This window comes from Malaya genurostris, chromosome 1, assembly GCF_030247185.1.
Source record: "Malaya genurostris strain Urasoe2022 chromosome 1, Malgen_1.1, whole genome shotgun sequence".
Taxonomy (NCBI): domain Eukaryota; kingdom Metazoa; phylum Arthropoda; class Insecta; order Diptera; family Culicidae; genus Malaya; species Malaya genurostris.
In genome coordinates this window covers 70,153,602-70,173,193 of record NC_080570.1, presented here as the reverse complement: position 1 = coordinate 70,173,193, position 19,592 = coordinate 70,153,602, and the positions used below count along the sequence as shown (strand labels likewise).

Sequence of the window (19,592 nt, the reverse complement as noted above, 5' to 3'; positions counted from 1 at the left end):
GGATAATAAAATGTCATATTTTCTAACAAAGCTTTTCTATTTAATTCGTTCATCAAATTTGTTGTTGGGTCTCGTTACAAATGGACATCGAGATAATCAGTGCCAACAATGCTAAAAGCCAATTCATTTCCGCGATTTCTGTGGAGATTTGTAGCACGCTGAAAGAGTACTTGAATTAGAATATTAATAGTAAATGAAACCTCGTTTTGCATATCAGGTCCCATTTTCGCACGGTTCGTGACAGCTTGATCATATCAACTTTTCAATTACATTAACCGCATTGACAACCACACCTTTGCTTACCTATGGATGGCCAGGGCGGGATCCGCACCGACCCGGAATTGTGTTGTTTTTGCATTTGCAATTGTAGTCGCTCCAGCGAACAGTGACAAATTGTACTCATCCAACATACCTATCCTTAAAAAAACTGAATTATTCATGCAACGCCCATCATCTACCACCAATTCTGTGTCCGAAACGTGTCATTTTTTCCACACGAACAGGGAGCGGTTCCTCACGCTAGGGATGAGAAAAAAACACCGAAAAATGTTCCGCCTCTTGGGGATGTTTTGGCTTTTCAATTAATTTAATTAGTCCCGTGTCGGAAACGCAAATCACGTTTATTAGTGCCAATAAAAGGGATGCTAATGTAATTGGCTGTCCACTGGAGTCGGCCAAATCCATTGCGTCACAGCATGAATAAATTTTTCAGTTGGATCTCAGTATAGCCAGCATTTTGCAAACTGACCAGATTTTCCCTAACCGACATTTGAAAGTAGTGCCATTTTCGGGTTTCCTAATGTTTTCGATTGTCATTATCGAACCTTAAATTACTTCGATACGAAAAATGGCTAAGCCAAACATTATCCTTTAGGACCATCGAAAATGGGATCATTAGACTGAGATCGATGAAAGAAATCAAATGGGTGCTATCTCTCCCTCACTCGGCCGACGCAGGGGAATGGAAATCCCGTCGGGAAAATTGTGCTACAGCTTGATGTAATAAAATGGTAATGAGGCAACCAGGAGAAAAAAGAACTACTTAGGATAATCTAATTACCGTAGCCTGCTTTATGGTTGTAATTAATTTTATTGTTGTGGCCTCGTGAGTTTTATGGCATCAAATACACTGTCGTCAATAGGCGGAGAAAATACTGATAATGTTATTTCCAGTGACGGACCGATTTGTCATACTTCACAGCCAATCGAGTAAGCACCCACAAGCAGTGCTGAATGTGTGAGAATAATGTGAATAGTAATCATTAAGGGTATATTCGACAAAAAATGGAAAACTGTAAACCTTCTGTTACTTTTAACTCGAATGAAAGTGGTCTAAAGTGGAAATTTCATGTCAATAATAATTTTCATGTCAACAATATTACTTACTTACTTCACTTTGGAACGCCTTTTCAAAATTTACTCCCTGAGAGAGTGATAAGTTTTTGATCGTGAATATCTCTTGTTGAATCTAACGTATCAACATAATTTTTGCTGCATGCCATCGGAAATATGATCACAATTTTATGATAAAATTTTCAGTTGTGTGACATAATCTCAAATAGTCCAAAATTAAACTTTTCTAAAATGTTTGGTATCAATTTTTGGTAGTTTACCATTCTACCGTTGATTTCGAGTAGTGGCAAGAAACATGATCTGGCCATAAGACAACAGGATCCTTGTGGCTTCGAATCATGGGTAGAAGTCGATTTTGTAAACATTCCTTGATGTATATTTCGCTGTTCATCGAAGCAGTGGTGATGAAGGGTTTCGAAATCTTACCGCAGCTACAAATTGCTTGCCAGACCATAGCTTTCTTATCAAATTTTTCGACTTCGATCGATGCCTCGGACTGGTTTAACGCTTGCCCTTCTCGCACCGTATAATATCGTGGTCCCGACAAGGATTTGTAATCGAGTTTTACGTAGTTTTCGTCGTACATGATTATGCAGTTCAAATTTCCAGCAAGAATCGTATTGTACAGCTTTCGAACCCTCGGCCAGATCGATGCTTCTTGTTTCGGACTACGTTTTGATTGTTTCTGCTTCTTATAGGTTCGAAGATTCAAACGTTCTTTAGCACGAAGAACATTTGACTTCGAAGTGGCCACTTTTTTGGCCACATCCCGAACTGAAATCTCCTTCTTTTGTTCGAACGCCTTCAGTATACGTTTTCGGTTTATCCTCAAAGGTGTTATCCTCACCGAAATTCCTGATTGCATTTCGAACGACTTTTTCACTTACTCCTTCCTACCATTTCGCCACTCTGAACCTTGTTATAGACACTCTAAAACGCCAGTCAGACATGCTAGGACGTACATCGAACACGGTATACACCCTGGCCGTCATCCGATCGATACCATATATTCAAACATCTTCTCTGTCCATCAAACACTAGTCTTCTCGCTTTATACCTATTTTTCCGCTCAAGCACTGAGTAGTATTAATAATCACTTGTCACCTTATTTATTGGTGCCAGTCGCTGGCTGGACATCGAACTTAAAGCAAAATCCTGTATAAAACGATGCAATTATCAATTGAATCGTTTGGCTCTTTGCATTAGTTAGTACGTTAGTACATTCTATTTCTCTCCTAGTACATTAAAAATAAGTTAACCATCGAGAAAATAACAGAAGTTTTTTTGCTTCCCATACTCCTCCACACCAAAAAGCTTCAATTTGGAGCCCTCTGGTAGTGGACGCAACTAGTCTCAGCGGAAAACAAGAAACAAATATATACTGGCAATAATAATACTAGAAATACAAATTTATGATTTTGTTTATTCATGCTTTGATCTGCAATTTATTATTAACATAAAGTGGAGTCAGAGTGAAAAAGATTTCCTTTTCATTCCAAAATTTAATTACTACGCTATGTTGGAAAGAAAGTACAAATATATTAAGAAATTAGTTATTAATATAAAATACTGTTGACGATAAATACATTATAAAACCAAAATCTACATTAGCTAAATATTTCGTTCAGTCTGTGGACCTTAGTCTAGCCGCTAATGTGGCACGGTTGTTTACTCCTTGAATATCAGGTGGAAGTGCATTATATTTAGTTGGACCAACAAAAAGGATCCGTCTTTGACCAAGGCTTGTAACTGCTCGAACACGAAACAAATTGTTACTACGGCGTGTTGTTCGAGAATGGGATATAGTTGGGAACTGTAGATTATGGTGAACTGTGGAGTTATGTAGGTTATCATGGACGAATAGCAGCGTTTGGACATCACATAAGTATGTTATTGGTGAACCATTATAGAATTGCTGAAACAAATGATGTCCTAATGGTAATAAGAAAATCATGTATATAATAGAGATGAAAAGTAATTACCCGACTTAAATCTTAACAAATCAAATTAATTTATATAGCAATAAACAATCCATAAAAAATGTTATTGAAAAAGTGCACCTGAACTATGTTTGTGCAGTTCAGTTCTTCAGTTGTTACGAGTAATAACTATTGAACTTGTCCAATATAACAAACTTTGTATGCTCGACAAACAGTGAATTTAGTTAGAGAGAAACTAAATATGCTGCTCTTTTAACTGTGTAAATGTATATGTTTTACAAACGTTCAAATGAACTTGGGAAAATGAACTACGAAACTATCTAAAATAATAACCAGAATCATGGTACGATTATCGTTGGTTATTTGAGCGTATAAAGCATTAAATGCAAAACTTATTTTTTTGCCTTTCTCTTATAAAAAGGTTATGCAATCACTGTTAAAACCTCAGTTCGTCGAGTACGTAAAATGTCTGTATGTGTGTATGTGTGCGTGTATTTATGCATGTAACATTTTTTTCACTCATTTTTCTCGGTGCTGACTGAACCGATTTTCGTAAACTCAGATTCAAACGAAAGATAATCCCACGCCAAGTTCCTGAATTTCATTCGAATCCGACTTCTGGTTCTTGAATTACAGAGTGATATGTGCAAAAAAAAGGTGAGCGGGTGACGTCAGAGGTATAACCAGATGGCGGATGGGATAGATCTTTCAGTTTCTTTGATGGTAAAGAATATCAATTCTGGAACCGAATTTTTGAGCCATATGATTGAACTGAATTCTGAAACTCAATTTCGATGCTAGATTCAGGAACTGAATTCTGTACCTGAACTCGGAAACTTAATTCTAGATCAAAGTTCTGATTTTGAAATCAATTGATCATTGAACGTGTGTTTTAAAACAGAAATTTAAGACCAGGATGCTGATTCGGCATTGAATTCTGGACCTGGATTCTGATCCGCAGTTGAAATTTAATTACAGAATTCCCAACCAAGGTTCAGTTTTCAAATTCGGAATCAGAATTCAGATCGAAAACTCGGTGCTAGAATCCAGATCCGGTTTGAAAATCTTCAGATTTTAGATCTTGAATTTAGTTACACTTCTAGAAATGTGGAGCCGAATTTTAGAATCAAATTCTAGACCTGCATCATGGTCTAGAATTCGGAACCTGTACTTTAGAACTGAATTCAAGAAATACAACTTAATCTTGGATCTGAGTTCTGATCCTGCATTTGGGTCTGAAGATCTAGAGCTTTGGCTTCAGAATTGTGAGCCTGAATTCTGGATGGGAATTTCGGAACTGAGTTCTGATCTGAGCCTCATTTCAGATTCAAGTCCAGAATTCATTACAAAAATTTAGCTCTAAAGTCCAAGCCTAGAATCAAGCTCCTGATCTCGAATTCAGATTTCGTTTCCGAAATCCCGTCTTAGAACCAAGTTCTGAAAATCTGGATTCTGGAAAGAAACAAAAAAAAAAACTGATCGTGGATTCTGAAACTGAACTTCAGAACTGAGCAATTCAGTTTCGGAATTCACTCTAGAATCGGATTCAGGACTTGCATTCTGGTCTGAACTGAACGAGTCAACTACGCTGGTTAGAATGTATAAAGCATGAAATTTTTACTTTCTTTAAATATCAAGCATTTTAGAAAACGCTAGTTTGGAGTTATTTGAAGTAATCATAGTACTCAAAATTCTATCACAAATTGCTGATCAGTCATCGAAGATAGATGACGTGTAAAAAAGGTATCTACGATTAAAAATTTATCACTTTCTCAGAGAGTAAATTTTGAAGAGCACTCAAGCAAATTGAGTAGTGAAAATCATAAGGTAAATCTTATGATGCATCAAAAATCACCAAAATCATAATTTCATAAGATAAATATGAAAAATATACCTCTGCAATATAGATCTTATCTATCACTATTATAGTTTTCATACAAATGTTCCATACATTGTTCTTTCGAGAAATGAGACACACAAAAACTACAGCCGAAAATAGATTGCAGAACAATTTTGATTCATTTATTATTAATATAACTTCTTCAATTGAGTTTGAGCAAATTAGGATTAGAGATACTGTGTAATATGCACGGAACGACCGAAATTAGCTCTGCGCTTAATTCGTATTACTGTTTTTGAATTAGTTGATTTTAACAACAAAATTTCCAAATTAACTATAAAATTAGTTAAAATTGAGAATTTACTTTGCTGAAAAAACTCTTATTTTTAGAGAATGTGTTTAGTTGGCGAATATCCTGGACACAAACCAGCAATATTTCAATCCAACACGAAATTCTCATTGACAACTAATTTTGTTATTAAAATCAGAAAATTTGTTTCTATTTATCTATCACCATCATTACTAAGGACAGCACAAAGAAAACAAAACTGAAATGGTTATTATTAACAAGTTTATTAGCCAAAAACTCATGAGAAGTGTCAAAGCAAAACAATCCATTAAAAAGCTAGAAAGGACAGTCTTATTGAAACTGCTTGAAAATTGGTTTGATGTTTTTCGCATGTGTTCGATATATCTTTATTTAAATTTCTAAACCGGTATGTAAAAATGTCATAAACTGTTAGTGGAAATCGTATTTATTCAGAATTTGTGCGAACTTGAAGCGATTGTGCGTAATAATGTTTTCACGTGGAACAGTGAAGTGAATTTCGAATGTTTCACTCTAATTGTGATGAAGTTTTTTTGTATCTTCAAACCTTCCGAGCTGCGCCGTCCGGTGTACTACTTGTATTCGGTTTTTGTTTTCCGAGTGCTCAAAGTTTTCAGTGAGAATGAAGAAAACAGTGATTTAGAAGAAAAAAATTCAAAAAGATGTTTATGTTTCGTTTATGTCTTTTTCTCCAATACAACATCGTATTTATATCTGCCAATATGGAAAAGACAACCGCGTCTGAAATTTTTTCGGCAGTAGTGTGCCATCTAGTGGCTAGTAGTCATTACGATGTTACCGTTTCGGTGACAGGGCGCCATATAGCTGCAGATTGCAGAAGCCAATTCAACCATTCATATTGGTTGAAAACAACATTTTATTTCTTTGATTCAACTTAAAAATTAGTTGAATGGAAATGAAATGTGCCTTAGCTAAGAAATGACAGCACGTTTAATTTGTGAATTCAACTAAAAAAAATAGTCATTTCAACAAATATTTTATTATTATTAAGGGAATGAGAATAAAAAATCTAAATTAGCAAAAGTAAGAATTTTTTAGTTGTCTCAAAAAATAACTAACTAAAATCAGCAAATCAACTAAATTTTTCGCGAAAATGCTGATTTCGGTCGTTCCGTGTGGTTATTCCGAACTAGTTGGCCATGATAAATTTATGAACAGAAATTTTCATGATCACGAGAACCATTCCAACAAACTGGTGCAAGTTAGTAAACTGCAAATATTTTTATTCACATCGTGCCAAGACGCCTATGCTACTCGCCCTTCTTTCTCATCCACTTGTGTACCGAATAGTCTGTAAAAGCCGGAAAACGACGCACAATGAGTTTTGGTTCGAATAAATACATTCTACTCATTTTAACAAACTAATGATTTTCTTGGGTTTCAGAAAGTGCTTTGACTTACATAAAATCTATTTTCGGCTGTAGTTTTTGTGTGTCTCATTTCTCGAAAGAACAATGTATGGAACATTTGTAGAACTAATTTGATACTATTATTTTGCTGAAAAAAGTATGTTGATACGTTAAGGCGTTTAAGAGTTATGCAATGTTTTTGAGCTTTGAAAGGTATTTTCAAAACTAATTCAAATAAGTTAAAAAAATAACACCCTTCCAATTTTCTCTTGAATTTTTACTTATATTATGACCTTTCAGGAACCGCATAGGATACATTTTTATCGATCTGGTATCTAATGAATATTGATATTTGAAGCATGACTAGTTTTTGATGAGAAAACAATCATAACTCTTTACTGGTAGCTCATATGAAAAAGCTTTGTTGAGCAAAATTGTGTGCAATGATTAGTTCAACAATTATTCTAAAGACAACTTTTCGGTGGAACGTTTCATAAAAAAGTTAGAACAAAAAAAGTGATTTTTCAGGAGCCACCCTACTTTTACTCGGGAAAATTGATGTAACTCGATCAAATGAAGAGCTAGAGAGGTGCTTTTTTGAGCAAAGTTGCTTGCAATAAAATTTCCTACAACTTTATTGTACAACAAAATCATTTTTGAGTTCAATTAAGAAAGATAGATTTCAGATTTCAATCTAAATAAGGACCACCCTATTAGCTTTTTTCATCAAAAGGAGCGCCATTTGATTACAAACAACTTTTGTGAAGATATCAACTACAAAACACTAATATTTAATAGTGAAAATATTTTTGTCACGCTAATTTCCCGTTTCGGACCATAGTGCATTGTTCAGGGCATTTTTCTCGAACTCCAGCGAGGCCATCTCATGCGTCTCAATAGACCTTGCCTACAGAACGAATCAAATAACCTAGTAGGTAACGCAGAAATGAAATTTCGCTTACTACATCGAATCCGTCGGTCTTCTTTGATACTCGTTGGAACCAAACATTCCAGAAAACTTTAATTTGGAATTATTTGTGATTATGTCATACAATTGAAAATGTTATCATAAATTGATGATCACATTTCCATACATCCTAGATACAAAAAGAGGCATTCACGATCAAAAACTTATCACTCTATCAGAGGATAAAATTTGAAAAGGTGCCCCATAGTCAGTGGCATATCTAGAAGGGAAGCGTTGATGGGGGCACTCGCCACGGGCGCAACTTTTTTTTTTGGGGGCCGCAAACCAATCCTTGGGACCTTCTATTTTTGCATTCCGGAGATGGAGTTCAGCTTTGTTTTTTTTTCTCACTAAACCAACGATGATGGAGGCGGTAAATTGCCCCGATCGCCAAATTTCCTTGGTATGACACTGCCCATAGTAAAGTAAGTTAGTGTCATCTAATTACTATAGAGTTAGTTGGAATGTTGTAATCTGTTGATATAAACGATGAGGAGGTTTTATGCCTGCTGGAGTGAGAGATAGATATTTCAGCTCCATTTGGCTTTTTCCTGCTCCAAATAAATAAAAAATAAATAAATAAATAAATAAAAAAGTCACAACAAAAAAAAAACATGCAACAATTTGATTCATTCATTTCTCACTTAACATCATCCTAGATTTCATTGCATTTATTTTTATTCCGCTAGTTCAAACTTACACAGAAACTTAACTCGACCAGGAACTGCTTGCCCAAACTGCTCGATTCTAGCATTAGCTTGTGTTGACTTTAATTTAATGTTTGCGATAGGCATGTTACACGCAGTTGAACCGCTCTGCAAACATAACGTAATGTTGGTTATTACTGAACTTTCCTAGATGGTGAAGTACTGATGGCACAACAAGATAACAACTTCATGATTGTGTTCCATTTTCCGAAAGCACCTTTGCCCCGTTTACGTATGAGAGTCTGGCACGGAATTCAATTTATGAAATGGGTTTAGTAGCAACAAAAAATATGAAAAAATGATCCTAAAATCCGGTTGTCTACATTGTGGGGCCGGAGAAAGGGCGGTGTGCGGGCAGCAGTAGTGGAATGGGCGAGCAAGTGAAAGCGCATTGAGTACTGCACGTATTTTTTATGAACGACATACGAAAGAATATTCATGACAAATAAAAGCTCTATATTCATACGGCAAAGGAAATCGAAAGCAGTGGAAATAAAAAGATCCTCCACGTGGAAATAAAGAAGTGAAAAATTTTATAGCATTAAGATGTCATCATTCATTTTAATGGTTTTGAAATGTTGTGGATGAGCCAAATGGGGAACAACATCAATGTGCTCTTCCTAAATCCGATCAGTGCCTAATGCGATGACAAAGTTGCCCAAAATGTAATTTTTCATAAAAGGTCTTTTTGTTCGTTTTCCGGTTTCATTCTTTGAAAATGTCGGTCTGTTTGCGAAATAGATATGTCTACCCGAGAGCATAAGTACTTTTTTCCGGCAACAGTTCGCGAGTCCGCAAGCAAAGACCAAAGCTGCAAAGTGATTTTCGCTGTCACGTTTGATATGCTGTTGGTCCACTTTTTTGTCGTGCAACAAAAAATAGGCCACCGAGTCGTAAAAATAAAATCGCTATATTATTGCTGGAAGTGGATTAGAAATGCCATCATAACAAACTTGAAAAAGAGTATAACTTGAGGCGAACGGCTGGTTTTTCACTGGAATAAATGGCATTCAGGCTGTTTAACAAAAAGGGGAAAACGAACTGTCGTCCGGCAGACCAGAACCCGATGCAATAGGCCAGCCAGTGTGGAAAAAATTGCTTCCTTGAGAATTTCGAAGTCCATAACCATAAACACTGCTACTTAACGGCCGGTGAGTTTACACGAAAAGTAATGCGGGATATTTTCGGGAAAGAGCTTAGCGGTTTGGCGATTTACAGAATTTGCTGTTTTGTAATGCAAGGAAGAATAGTTTTAGCTGACTGATGACTGCATGTCGGCATTGTGAGTTTGTCGCGGTAATAGCGAAGATTAGCCTTGGCCCTTTCCGAAATCAGACACTTTTTCGAAACTGTTTAGCAGTGTCTAAGAAATCGATTTGAGTTCCATTTCGAAGTTTTTTCACTTTTCCACACGGAACACCCGCGATCCCATTTCAATCAAAATATTAGTTGATTTTCTGAATTTGATTGGTTAAAATTTGGTACAACTAATCGATTGTTGTTTTAACGAAACTGTCATTTTTGTTTTTCGATTAGTAGAAACGATGGTTGAAACAATTAATTTGATTGGTTGAAAAAAAAAAATGCTGTCAATTAGTGAGACACAAACCTTTCAATTTCAACAAATATATTAGTTGAAATAACTGGTGTTGTTATTGAAACAAAATTCTGTTAGTTGAAAACCAAATCAGTTTTAGTTGTTTTCGACATTGCAATTAGTTGAATCAACTCGAACAAGGTTATTGATTTGCGATAATAATCAAAATATACTTACTGATATATGTCATGATCTATTTGAAATAAGTATCGTTGTTTCAATATAAATAGTATTTTATATTGACAAGTAATATCATTAGTTATTAACAGGGCTGGGAAAACCACATATCCACATTATGCTGATCACTCCTGATTTCAAGTGATCTTAACCAAGGAATAAATCATCGTTACGAAATCACAACTGATCTGATCTATGAGTGATTTTGATTTTTGTACAATTTTGTAACACCAAATCAGTAAACGTTTTCTAATTTATCACCAAACCTTTTTCAACTGAAACTGATAAACACTTGTCATGGAATCATAAATTTCTTCAAATCGAATGAACACAATTTTCCCAAACGTTTTAACCATCGATGTTGTTTTCATTGACATTTTGAAGCGACGCAAACAGATTTCAAATAAAAAAAATGTTGATTTTCCATTGCGATTATTGTTTTGCTTTCAGCTGTTTCTGGCATTTGACAGCATTAACAAAAACAACACATTTTTCAACTACTTGAATATACGCAAATCAAAAACCATATTGGTTGAGTCAAAGAGAAATTAGTTGAATCAACTATCGCAAAAATCAAAAACTGCGATATCGCAATTTTATGATCGGAGGGTTCTCCGTGCAGTGCGTCCGGAACAGGTATAGTCGAAGTTGTTCATTAAATAAATTTTTAAAAGAAAAGTTTACGGTATTGCTCCTCGCACTCTTGAAATTAATAGTTTTAACACTCAACATTCTTTTATTCCAGGAAGTCGAATCTGGACAAAATTGAATCGCGTTCTATGGAAAGATACAGATATACATATCGCTTCACACTTGAACACTTAAACCTTTCTGCTTCAATCCCTCACAGTCCCATCCCAAATATGGGACTATTTACTTGAATGGTAAATTATTTGCGAGTTCGGAAATTATTATTAATAGTTATGTATTTGGGAATCTGCGCTCAACGATTCTACCGAAAGGGCCATTTCTCCGAACGGATCACTTGCCGAAATACATCACATTATCACCTTGGCTTCGGTTATGTGGCTGCACCACATCAATTATCTAGGAGACCTAGAAAAAAATAATTTTTTTTTGTTTTTTAATCAATATTTTGATATATTAAAAGCGTGATCAGAAAAATTTAAATTTATTATCACTCGGAAAAAATCAGTTCAAGAAATTTTCAAAACAAAACTTAGTGACTGAGAAAACTAACTTCCGATATTTTCATTCAAGAAACAAACATCCACAAAACTCTGCACCTCGAAGTTCACAAGTGATTTTTTGTGTCAGCGAAACTTGATGATGAATTTTTACCCAAAGAAATATCGCTAAAGAGATAGTCGAAAGGGAGAATAGTCTCCGATGATACATCGATGCTAAATTTCCACTACGCTTCAGTTCGACACCGAAGTGATTTGTGCAAGATGTTTAGGAGTTTAGATTATGTTTTCATTAATAAAAAAAATCTCTGCTGAATAAATTCGCAACTGACTAATAATGATTGTAATAATTTCGATGCATGTAGGGTGATTAATATGAACAAACATATTTATACCACATTCCAAACTATGATTATAGCGACGAAAGACTGTTTTAATTCCAGCTTGATGAGTAAACTGCACTATTTAGATTAAACCCAATAAAACGCTATTTAGCATGAATTTGATGCATAGAAGTAAAAGGAGCGCAGCATTGGCGGCATGTCCCGCACACACTAGGCGCGTTTGAATTGGCATAGCGGTATTCTGTGCTCCTGTTACTTCTGCGTACGTTATTCAAGCTAAATGGCATGGCTAATATTTTCAATTCAGCTTTATAACATGCTTTGCGATTGTTTTTATTATCATTACAAATATTAAAGAGTAGTGGCGGTTGATCCACTTATCAACCACCCTACACACACTGAATATTTTCAGCTGAGCTGAGTAAATGTCTGTGTGTGTGTATGTGTATGTGTGACAAATATTGTCACTCACTTTTCTCAGAGATGACTGAACCGATTTTCACAAACTAAGATTCAAATGAAAGGTCTTATGGTTCCATGCAAAGTTCCTGAATTTCATTTGGATCCGACTTCCGGTTCTGGAATTACAGGGTGATATGCCCCAAAAATGTGAAATAATGCTTTAAAAACGGGTAAATAATTTCACTTACTTTTCTTAGAGATGGCTAAATCGATTTTCACAAACTTAGATTCAAATGAAAGGTTTCACGGTCCCATATAAAGTTCCGGAATTTCACTTGGATCCGACTTCCGGTTCCGGAATTACAGGGTGATATGCACCAAAAAGGGGAAATTAAACTCACTCACTTTTCTCAGAAATGGCTGAACCGATTTTCACAAAATTAGACTCAAATCAAAGGTCTTATAGTTCCATACAAAATTCCTGAATTTCGTTTGGATCCGACATCCGGTTTCGGAATTACAGCGTGTTATGCACCAAAAATGTAAAAATAATGCATTAAAAATGTGAAAATAATGTCACTAGCTTATTTCGGAAATTGTTAAACCAAGTTTCATAAACTTAGATTCAAATTAAAGGTCTCATGGCTCCAAACAAAGTTCCGGAATTTTATATGTATCCAACTTCCGGTTCCAGAAATGTGAAAAGTTGTCTACTTAAAGTTATAGAGAAAACTGTAAACAGAAGACCACAAAAAAGATGGGATTTTTTACAATGGTCGTAAATATCTCTGAATTCAAAGCGATGACCTACATGTTTTCATACATCATTGGATTGCTAATAAAACCAGCTACAAATAGGACTAAACTAGCAGTTTTTTTTATATTCAAAAACATTTAAAAATAAATGACAAACACTAAAAAATTTCAAATTTTAGTTATTTTTACAAAATGCTTAGAAATTAAAGCGGTGACATACACTTTTTATACACTTAATTATTGTTATTAATACTCACGATTATTTATAACAAATTAAACTCAATGTTCTTAAGGAGAATCTAAAAACAAACGGCATAAATACAGAAATTTTCAAAACTTTTTGCCTTTCTCACTGGACCGAGTGTCATATTCCATTTGACTCAGTTCCTCGAGTACGCAAAATGCCTGTATGTGTGTATGTGTGTGTATGTATGTATGTATGTAACATTTTTTTGTACTCACTTTTCTCAGAGATGGTTCAACTGATTTTCCATAACTTAGATTCAAATGGAAGGCCTTGTAACCCCGTATAAAGTTCCTGAATTTTATTCGAATCCAACTTCCGGTTCTGGAATTACAGGATGATATGTGCAAAAAAAAAGGAAAGTAGGTGCACTAACTTTTCTCAGAGATAGCTGAACCGATGCTCACAAATTTAGATTCAAATGAAAGGTATAAATGTCTTATACAAAGTTCCTGAATTTCATTTCGATTCAACTTCCGGTTCCGGAATTACAAGGTGATTAGTATAAAAATTACAATTTCATTTTATTTCATCACTTTGCTCAGAGATGGCGTGGCAGACTTCCGATTCCGGAATTATAGGGTGAAGTCTGTTGAAAATTAATACAGTCACTTAAAGTGGTGAAACAAAAAAACATAAATAGAATTCTAGCCTAACCGCGTGACTATTCCAATCGGTAGTAATTATCAGTGGACAAATAAAATAAACCGGTTCTGGCTATCCTGATTCCCGGTTTTCGATTCCGAAAGAAATGAATATAAGTTCAAATGAAAAGTCTCGTGGTCCCATATTGAATTCCTGAATTTCAGCCGATACCAATTCCGGACAACCGGTTGCGGAATTACAGGGTGAAGTTTATTAAAATTTTTATACCGTTACTAAAAGCGTTAAGTAAAACACGTTAACTAATTTCTAAACTTACCTCAAAACTAATCCATCCGATAGTCATTGTCAGTAGACGGCCAAACAAATTGATGTCGGTTTTTCTGATTCCCGATTTTCGAATAACGACCGGATATCGTGACTATAGACTCGGAAATGGATCCCATTCACTTTTCTCGAACCGACTTCGATTGTACCGGTTTCCGGACTCCTGTTTCGGAAGTACCTGCAATAGTGGAACTAACTTCGTTTTCTCAGAAATGGTCTTATCGATCTGAGAACTGCTTTACTCTGTAGGTTATACTAGTTGATGATGAGAGAGGCATCATTACATCACGCTGATTAAAAGTAACCCTTCCGGAAAAATGTCACTTTCGGCGAAATGACTAAATGGCGTTGTTTTTTCCTTCTTCTTTATATTAAGTTCTACGACATCGACTGGTAGACCTTTGTTTTGGTTGCTGTCTAGCAAGCAATTCTCACCTCTGTATTGTTTTGTTTATACCGTTCGACGTGTTCCTTTTTGGATCTATGGCTCTTATTGCTTAAAATAAGGCCAGGTAGAGTCTTTTCACCGAAAGTCATTTCTCCGATAGACGTTTCGCCGAATACTATTTCCCCGAATGGGGTAATTTCGCCGGAAGGTTAATTTCGAATACATCATATTATTAATTGAAAAACAGCGAATTCAGGCTATTTTCCAAAAATAAGTATTTGTTTTTATGCATTTTAGATAATTGATGTGGCGCAAACACATAACCGAAGCCAAATAGGCTCGACGGGACAAAGCCTCTCGCATACAAAGCTGTAACTCTTAAACCTTCCAATTATCTCCTAACTATCGAGCTGCAAATGATATTGAACGAATCGATTTAGTGTGTTTTGAAAACCTTTTTGAATGCTGATTTATAACAACGTCGAGTTGACGACTATGAACATCTATTTGACAAATTTGATCAGCCCTCTCATTCGTTTTCTCTCCCTACTTACGAATCCTTATAGCCGAAACCAATTACGGATATAATAAGCCTTTTTCCAGCTAGCTTAAATGTATTTTTTTTTATATTTTATCACGTGTGACTGCCAGCGAGAACCCTGTAAGAACCCACTTGCTGTTGGATTTGGCACAGCGAAACAAGATGCGAATTGTCGTTCCAAGCAGACTCAATCAGTATAATTGTCACGCCACATTACAGCACAAAGTTATTCAGCTGCTTGAAAAGGCTTCGCAAAATCAATTGTCAATCCACGCCTGATTCTTTTACTGTTAGCGTTGTTCGAATGATTTGAATGAATGATTTGTCTGGCTCGCTTACAGCCTTCCTTTGTTAGGAACTTATTCAGATAGGAATAGAAATCGGCCCGCTATTCGATTGTGTTTGTATGTTAAGCTCTTTTCCAGGAATAAGCTTCTATTAATACATTAGGAAATTAATACTGATATTCTGTTGTTACATCCGAAGATATCGACTTACCACAAATGTTTCGTTTTCCGTTCCAATTACAGATTATGGCGCGCAAGCGATGCGATCCGTGCACCTGGTGGTGGACCCCCCGGCCGTGCGGCGAAGTCAGCATGCCACCCTTCGATGCCTGTTTGATTTGGACGATTCGCCACTGTACTCGGTTAAATACTATCGGGGCCAGCGAGAGTTCTATCGATTTTCGCCCAGCGAACATCCGGAGAAGAAGACGTTTGCCTTTCCGGGAATTAACGTCGACGTAAGTGGGATATTTTTTATACCTTTCCTCGTTCATGTACAGTGCCCTCATTGTTTATTGCAATTAAAAATATTAAAGCAGATAAGAGGCAAACGTCGAAGCAGATTGGTTGATTCAGTCTGTCTTCTTGTGGAATAAGTATAATACCGCGAAAAGAAAGAAACAGGAAAAACAGGGAAAATTAAATGCACTACTGCGGACAAAGCAGCACTTGAAGATTTGTTCAGCTTTCACCAGGGGCGTCTTGGAAAAAAATGTATAGAATTACTTAGAGTTCATTATTTGATTTCTTCTGGGAGTTCTTCTTCTGAACGCAAAAATAGCCCGTACTTCAGCAGTAATTAACGAATATTATATAAGCAGTTCGTGGAATTAAGCATCTCTTAAGAGGTTAATTTTAGTTGTCGGATCAGTTATGTTTCCAAAATAAATTATTTATCTAATCATTTTAAGTGGAGAAAAATATGTTAAAAGTATTTATAGAAAACACGTTTGAGAATTGGGTGTGTTGGTTTTTGACCATTCTTCTTCAAAACTTTTCGCAAAAAATTCTTGAAACCATTTCATGGCTAGTTCCTTCTCTCTAGTCAGAGAACAGATGACAGGGACAGAAGACAGAAGACAGAAGACAGAAGACAGAAGACAGAAGACAGAAGACAGAAGACAGAAGACAGAAGACAGAAGACAGAAGACAGAAGACAGAAGACAGAAGACAGAAGACAGAAGACAGAAGACAGAAGACAGAAGACAGAAGACAGAAGACAGAAGACAGAAGACAGAAGACAGAAGACAGAAGACAGAAGACAGAAGACAGAAGACAGAAGACAGAAGACAGAAGACAGAAGACAGAAGACAGAAGACAGAAGACAGAAGACAGAAGACAGAAGACAGAAGACAGAAGACAGAAGACAGAAGACAGAAGACAGAAGACAGAAGATAGAAGACAGAAGACGAAAGACGAAAGACGAAAGACGAAAGACGAAAGACGAAAGACGAAAGACGAAAGACGAAAGACGAAAGACGAAAGACGAAAGACGAAAGACGAAAGACGAAAGACGAAAGACGAAAGACGAAAGACGAAAGACGAAAGACGAAAGACGAAAGACGAAAGACGAAAGACGAAAGACGAAAGACGAAAGACGAAAGACGAAAGACGAAAGACGAAAGACGAAAGACGAAAGACGAAAGACGAAAGACGAAAGACGAAAGACGAAAGACGAAAGACGAAAGACGAAAGACGAAAGACGAAAGACGAAAGACGAAAGACGAAAGACGAAAGACGAAAGACGAAAGACGAAAGACGAAAGACGAAAGACGAAAGACGAAAGACGAAAGACGAAAGACGAAAGACGAAAGACGAAAGACGAAAGACGAAAGACGAAAGACGAAAGACGAAAGACGAAAGACGAAAGACGAAAGACGAAAGACGAAAGACGAAAGACGAAAGACGTTGTGAGTTTTTTCAAAAATAACCCTGAAGCTAGGTAACATGGTTTTGACAGTTGGATAGTTATTTTTTGACACTGAAATCTCCCAAAAAAGGGCTAGTTTCAGATGTTCTATCAAAATTACTTCTGCCAAAGTAAACATTTCAACATAAAGTGTGAATATTAAATCTATCGAAGTTAGTATTTTATTTTCAATGCGATTAAATCCAAACATCTTTCCATATTCTGAATTGGATTGCAGTTTTAGTGATACCTAATAACTCGTTAAAAATAACTCTCGATATGATAAATTTTAATTAAAACCTAAAATCACTTGCGAAATGGTTCACATCTTAAGAGAAAATACTTCCTTTCGGTCTTCGAGGACGACGCCAAGTATCAACGATGGTGGAACGATGTTTGTAGCTGACATAGGCTGGGCCTATCTCAAATCAAAATGATATGATTCATCCTAGCATTACTTCAATGGCTTGGAATCGTTCTAGCTAAAATCACGTTTATGACAAAAATGAAACAATTGACACAAATGGAAGACACATTTGTGAGTCAATAGGGAAAATGATCCTGCTATAAACATAATATGGCGCCTTATAACGGCGTTTCTCCTCGATTTTTTCCCCGATCCCACCACTCTCTACGACAGAGGATTTAAAAACGGCAACACACGACGTGGAGTCATATTTTGCGATGAAATATCGTGACTGTTGCTATTTGTTTTCTAACGAGCTGTTTTTTACACTCCCTTCTGATCTTTCGACGCTGTGTTTTATTTTCTGAATAAGAGAAAACCCCAAAGCTTTTACCACCCAGTTCTGGCATTGGCTCGGATTTTCATGCTTGTACAATTGTAAAAGTTTTCAAAGCTGCTATATTGCTGTATATCTTAAGACCATTGTTCGGAAAAGGTTTCTTTTTCGGGGTTTGCCATTGTTGAGCGTATGTTCACAGGAAACTTTAGAGCAAAGTTTCCCTCTGTTAGCGTTTTGTGTTGTTGGCTTCTTTTTTGTTTTTTTCCGAACCGAAAGTGATGCTATATTTTCCGCCGATTGTATGTCAGTCACTTTCCGAAGCAGAATTCGAATGAAGCAACTTCCTAACTTCTGTGTTTCGTTTGGTTTTCTTCTAGCTTTCGTTGTCAAACGCCAGCCAAGTAGTGATCCGAAACGTCGGTTTCGGATTGTCTGGAAACTTTTCCTGCGAAGTAACCGCGGATGCACCATCGTTTTCGACGGCGACCGGACACATTCAGATGCAAGTGGTTGGTAAGTTTCACATACATTTATAATACTATCGGTTCGTACCATAAGAGCATGATTTCGGTAAGTGTGGGAAGCCTCATCCTAGCGAATATCCCAAACCAAAGATGCTGGAAATAGCAACGTTTACTCCCCTACACTGAGCACATGGTGCCTCTCTTTTGTTGAATAACTTGTCCCAAATCGAACGATGTTGATAATCATTTAAACATACGAGCGTCCTGGCACATTTCTCCAGTGAACTTAACTACACTGTGTTAGTGAAGAAATCATATTCTTGATGGCCCATCGACTCTCTCCCAGGAGCCCTGCGGCCATTTTGTCAATAATCGCTCCTCTAAAAATACAATCCTTCCCGAGCGAAGAAACTGGAAACGATGTAACCGAACAATAATAATAAAATTTGAGATAAAAATGAAAATAATAACATCGTGCTTCGTAGTAGGACAACATGGGCTCAGAGGGAAAAGAAAAATAAAACCGTTCTAGCGCAGAGGACTCGAAGAATCAGCGCCTCCGGATCTGTGTTTTTCCTACTTTTCGATTGAAGCGATGAAAGCAAGCTTGCTGATTTGATTATGCGCTTCGATATCGAATACGTATGTCCACCGGGACGATGGAAAGAGATGGAGACATTGGGTGTATGATTGGATCTAACCGAACAGGAGCATAAAAATAAAAAGCATATAGTACGGTATCGAAAAAGGATTAGAAGCGTGTAATCCTGCACGGTTGACTACTCTGGGGGCGGCGAATGGGAAAAACTTTTCTAGTTAAGATGTTCAACCAGTAGAACCAGCGTATCTCGTTTTGGGGTAATACGGTCGGGACGGTTACGTTGACTTTTCTAGCTATAGATTATCAGAATAGGAACGCCACAATGCTAGAGCTGCTACAGATGGCGAAAGGTTTGAATATGAATTTTATCCAAAACTCAATGAAAAGTTTTTTAAAGAATTCCTTAGTAAAATTTATGAAAATATGAGTAATCCCACCACTAGGAAGATTGGAAAAGGTTTTCAATTTTTAAAGATATTAAAATAATGAAGGGTTATAAAATAAGATAAGATATGATAACTAAAGAGCCATAGTACTTAAGAACAAAGAAGTG

The 19,592-nt window shown here is 36.3% G+C and overlaps 1 protein-coding gene across 2 annotated transcripts in view; it reads left to right on the top strand.

Annotated features, from left to right (window-relative positions):
- Positions 1–19,592, top strand: part of LOC131440377 (uncharacterized) — a 465,330-nt gene that overhangs the window by 251,208 nt on the left and 194,530 nt on the right. For both annotated transcript variants that reach the window (XM_058611634.1, XM_058611633.1), the window contains exons 3-4: positions 15,563–15,777; positions 18,352–18,487. In XM_058611634.1, the coding sequence (XP_058467617.1) occupies positions 15,563–15,777; positions 18,352–18,487 (351 nt within the window). The remainder of the gene's footprint in view (positions 1–15,562; positions 15,778–18,351; positions 18,488–19,592) is intronic.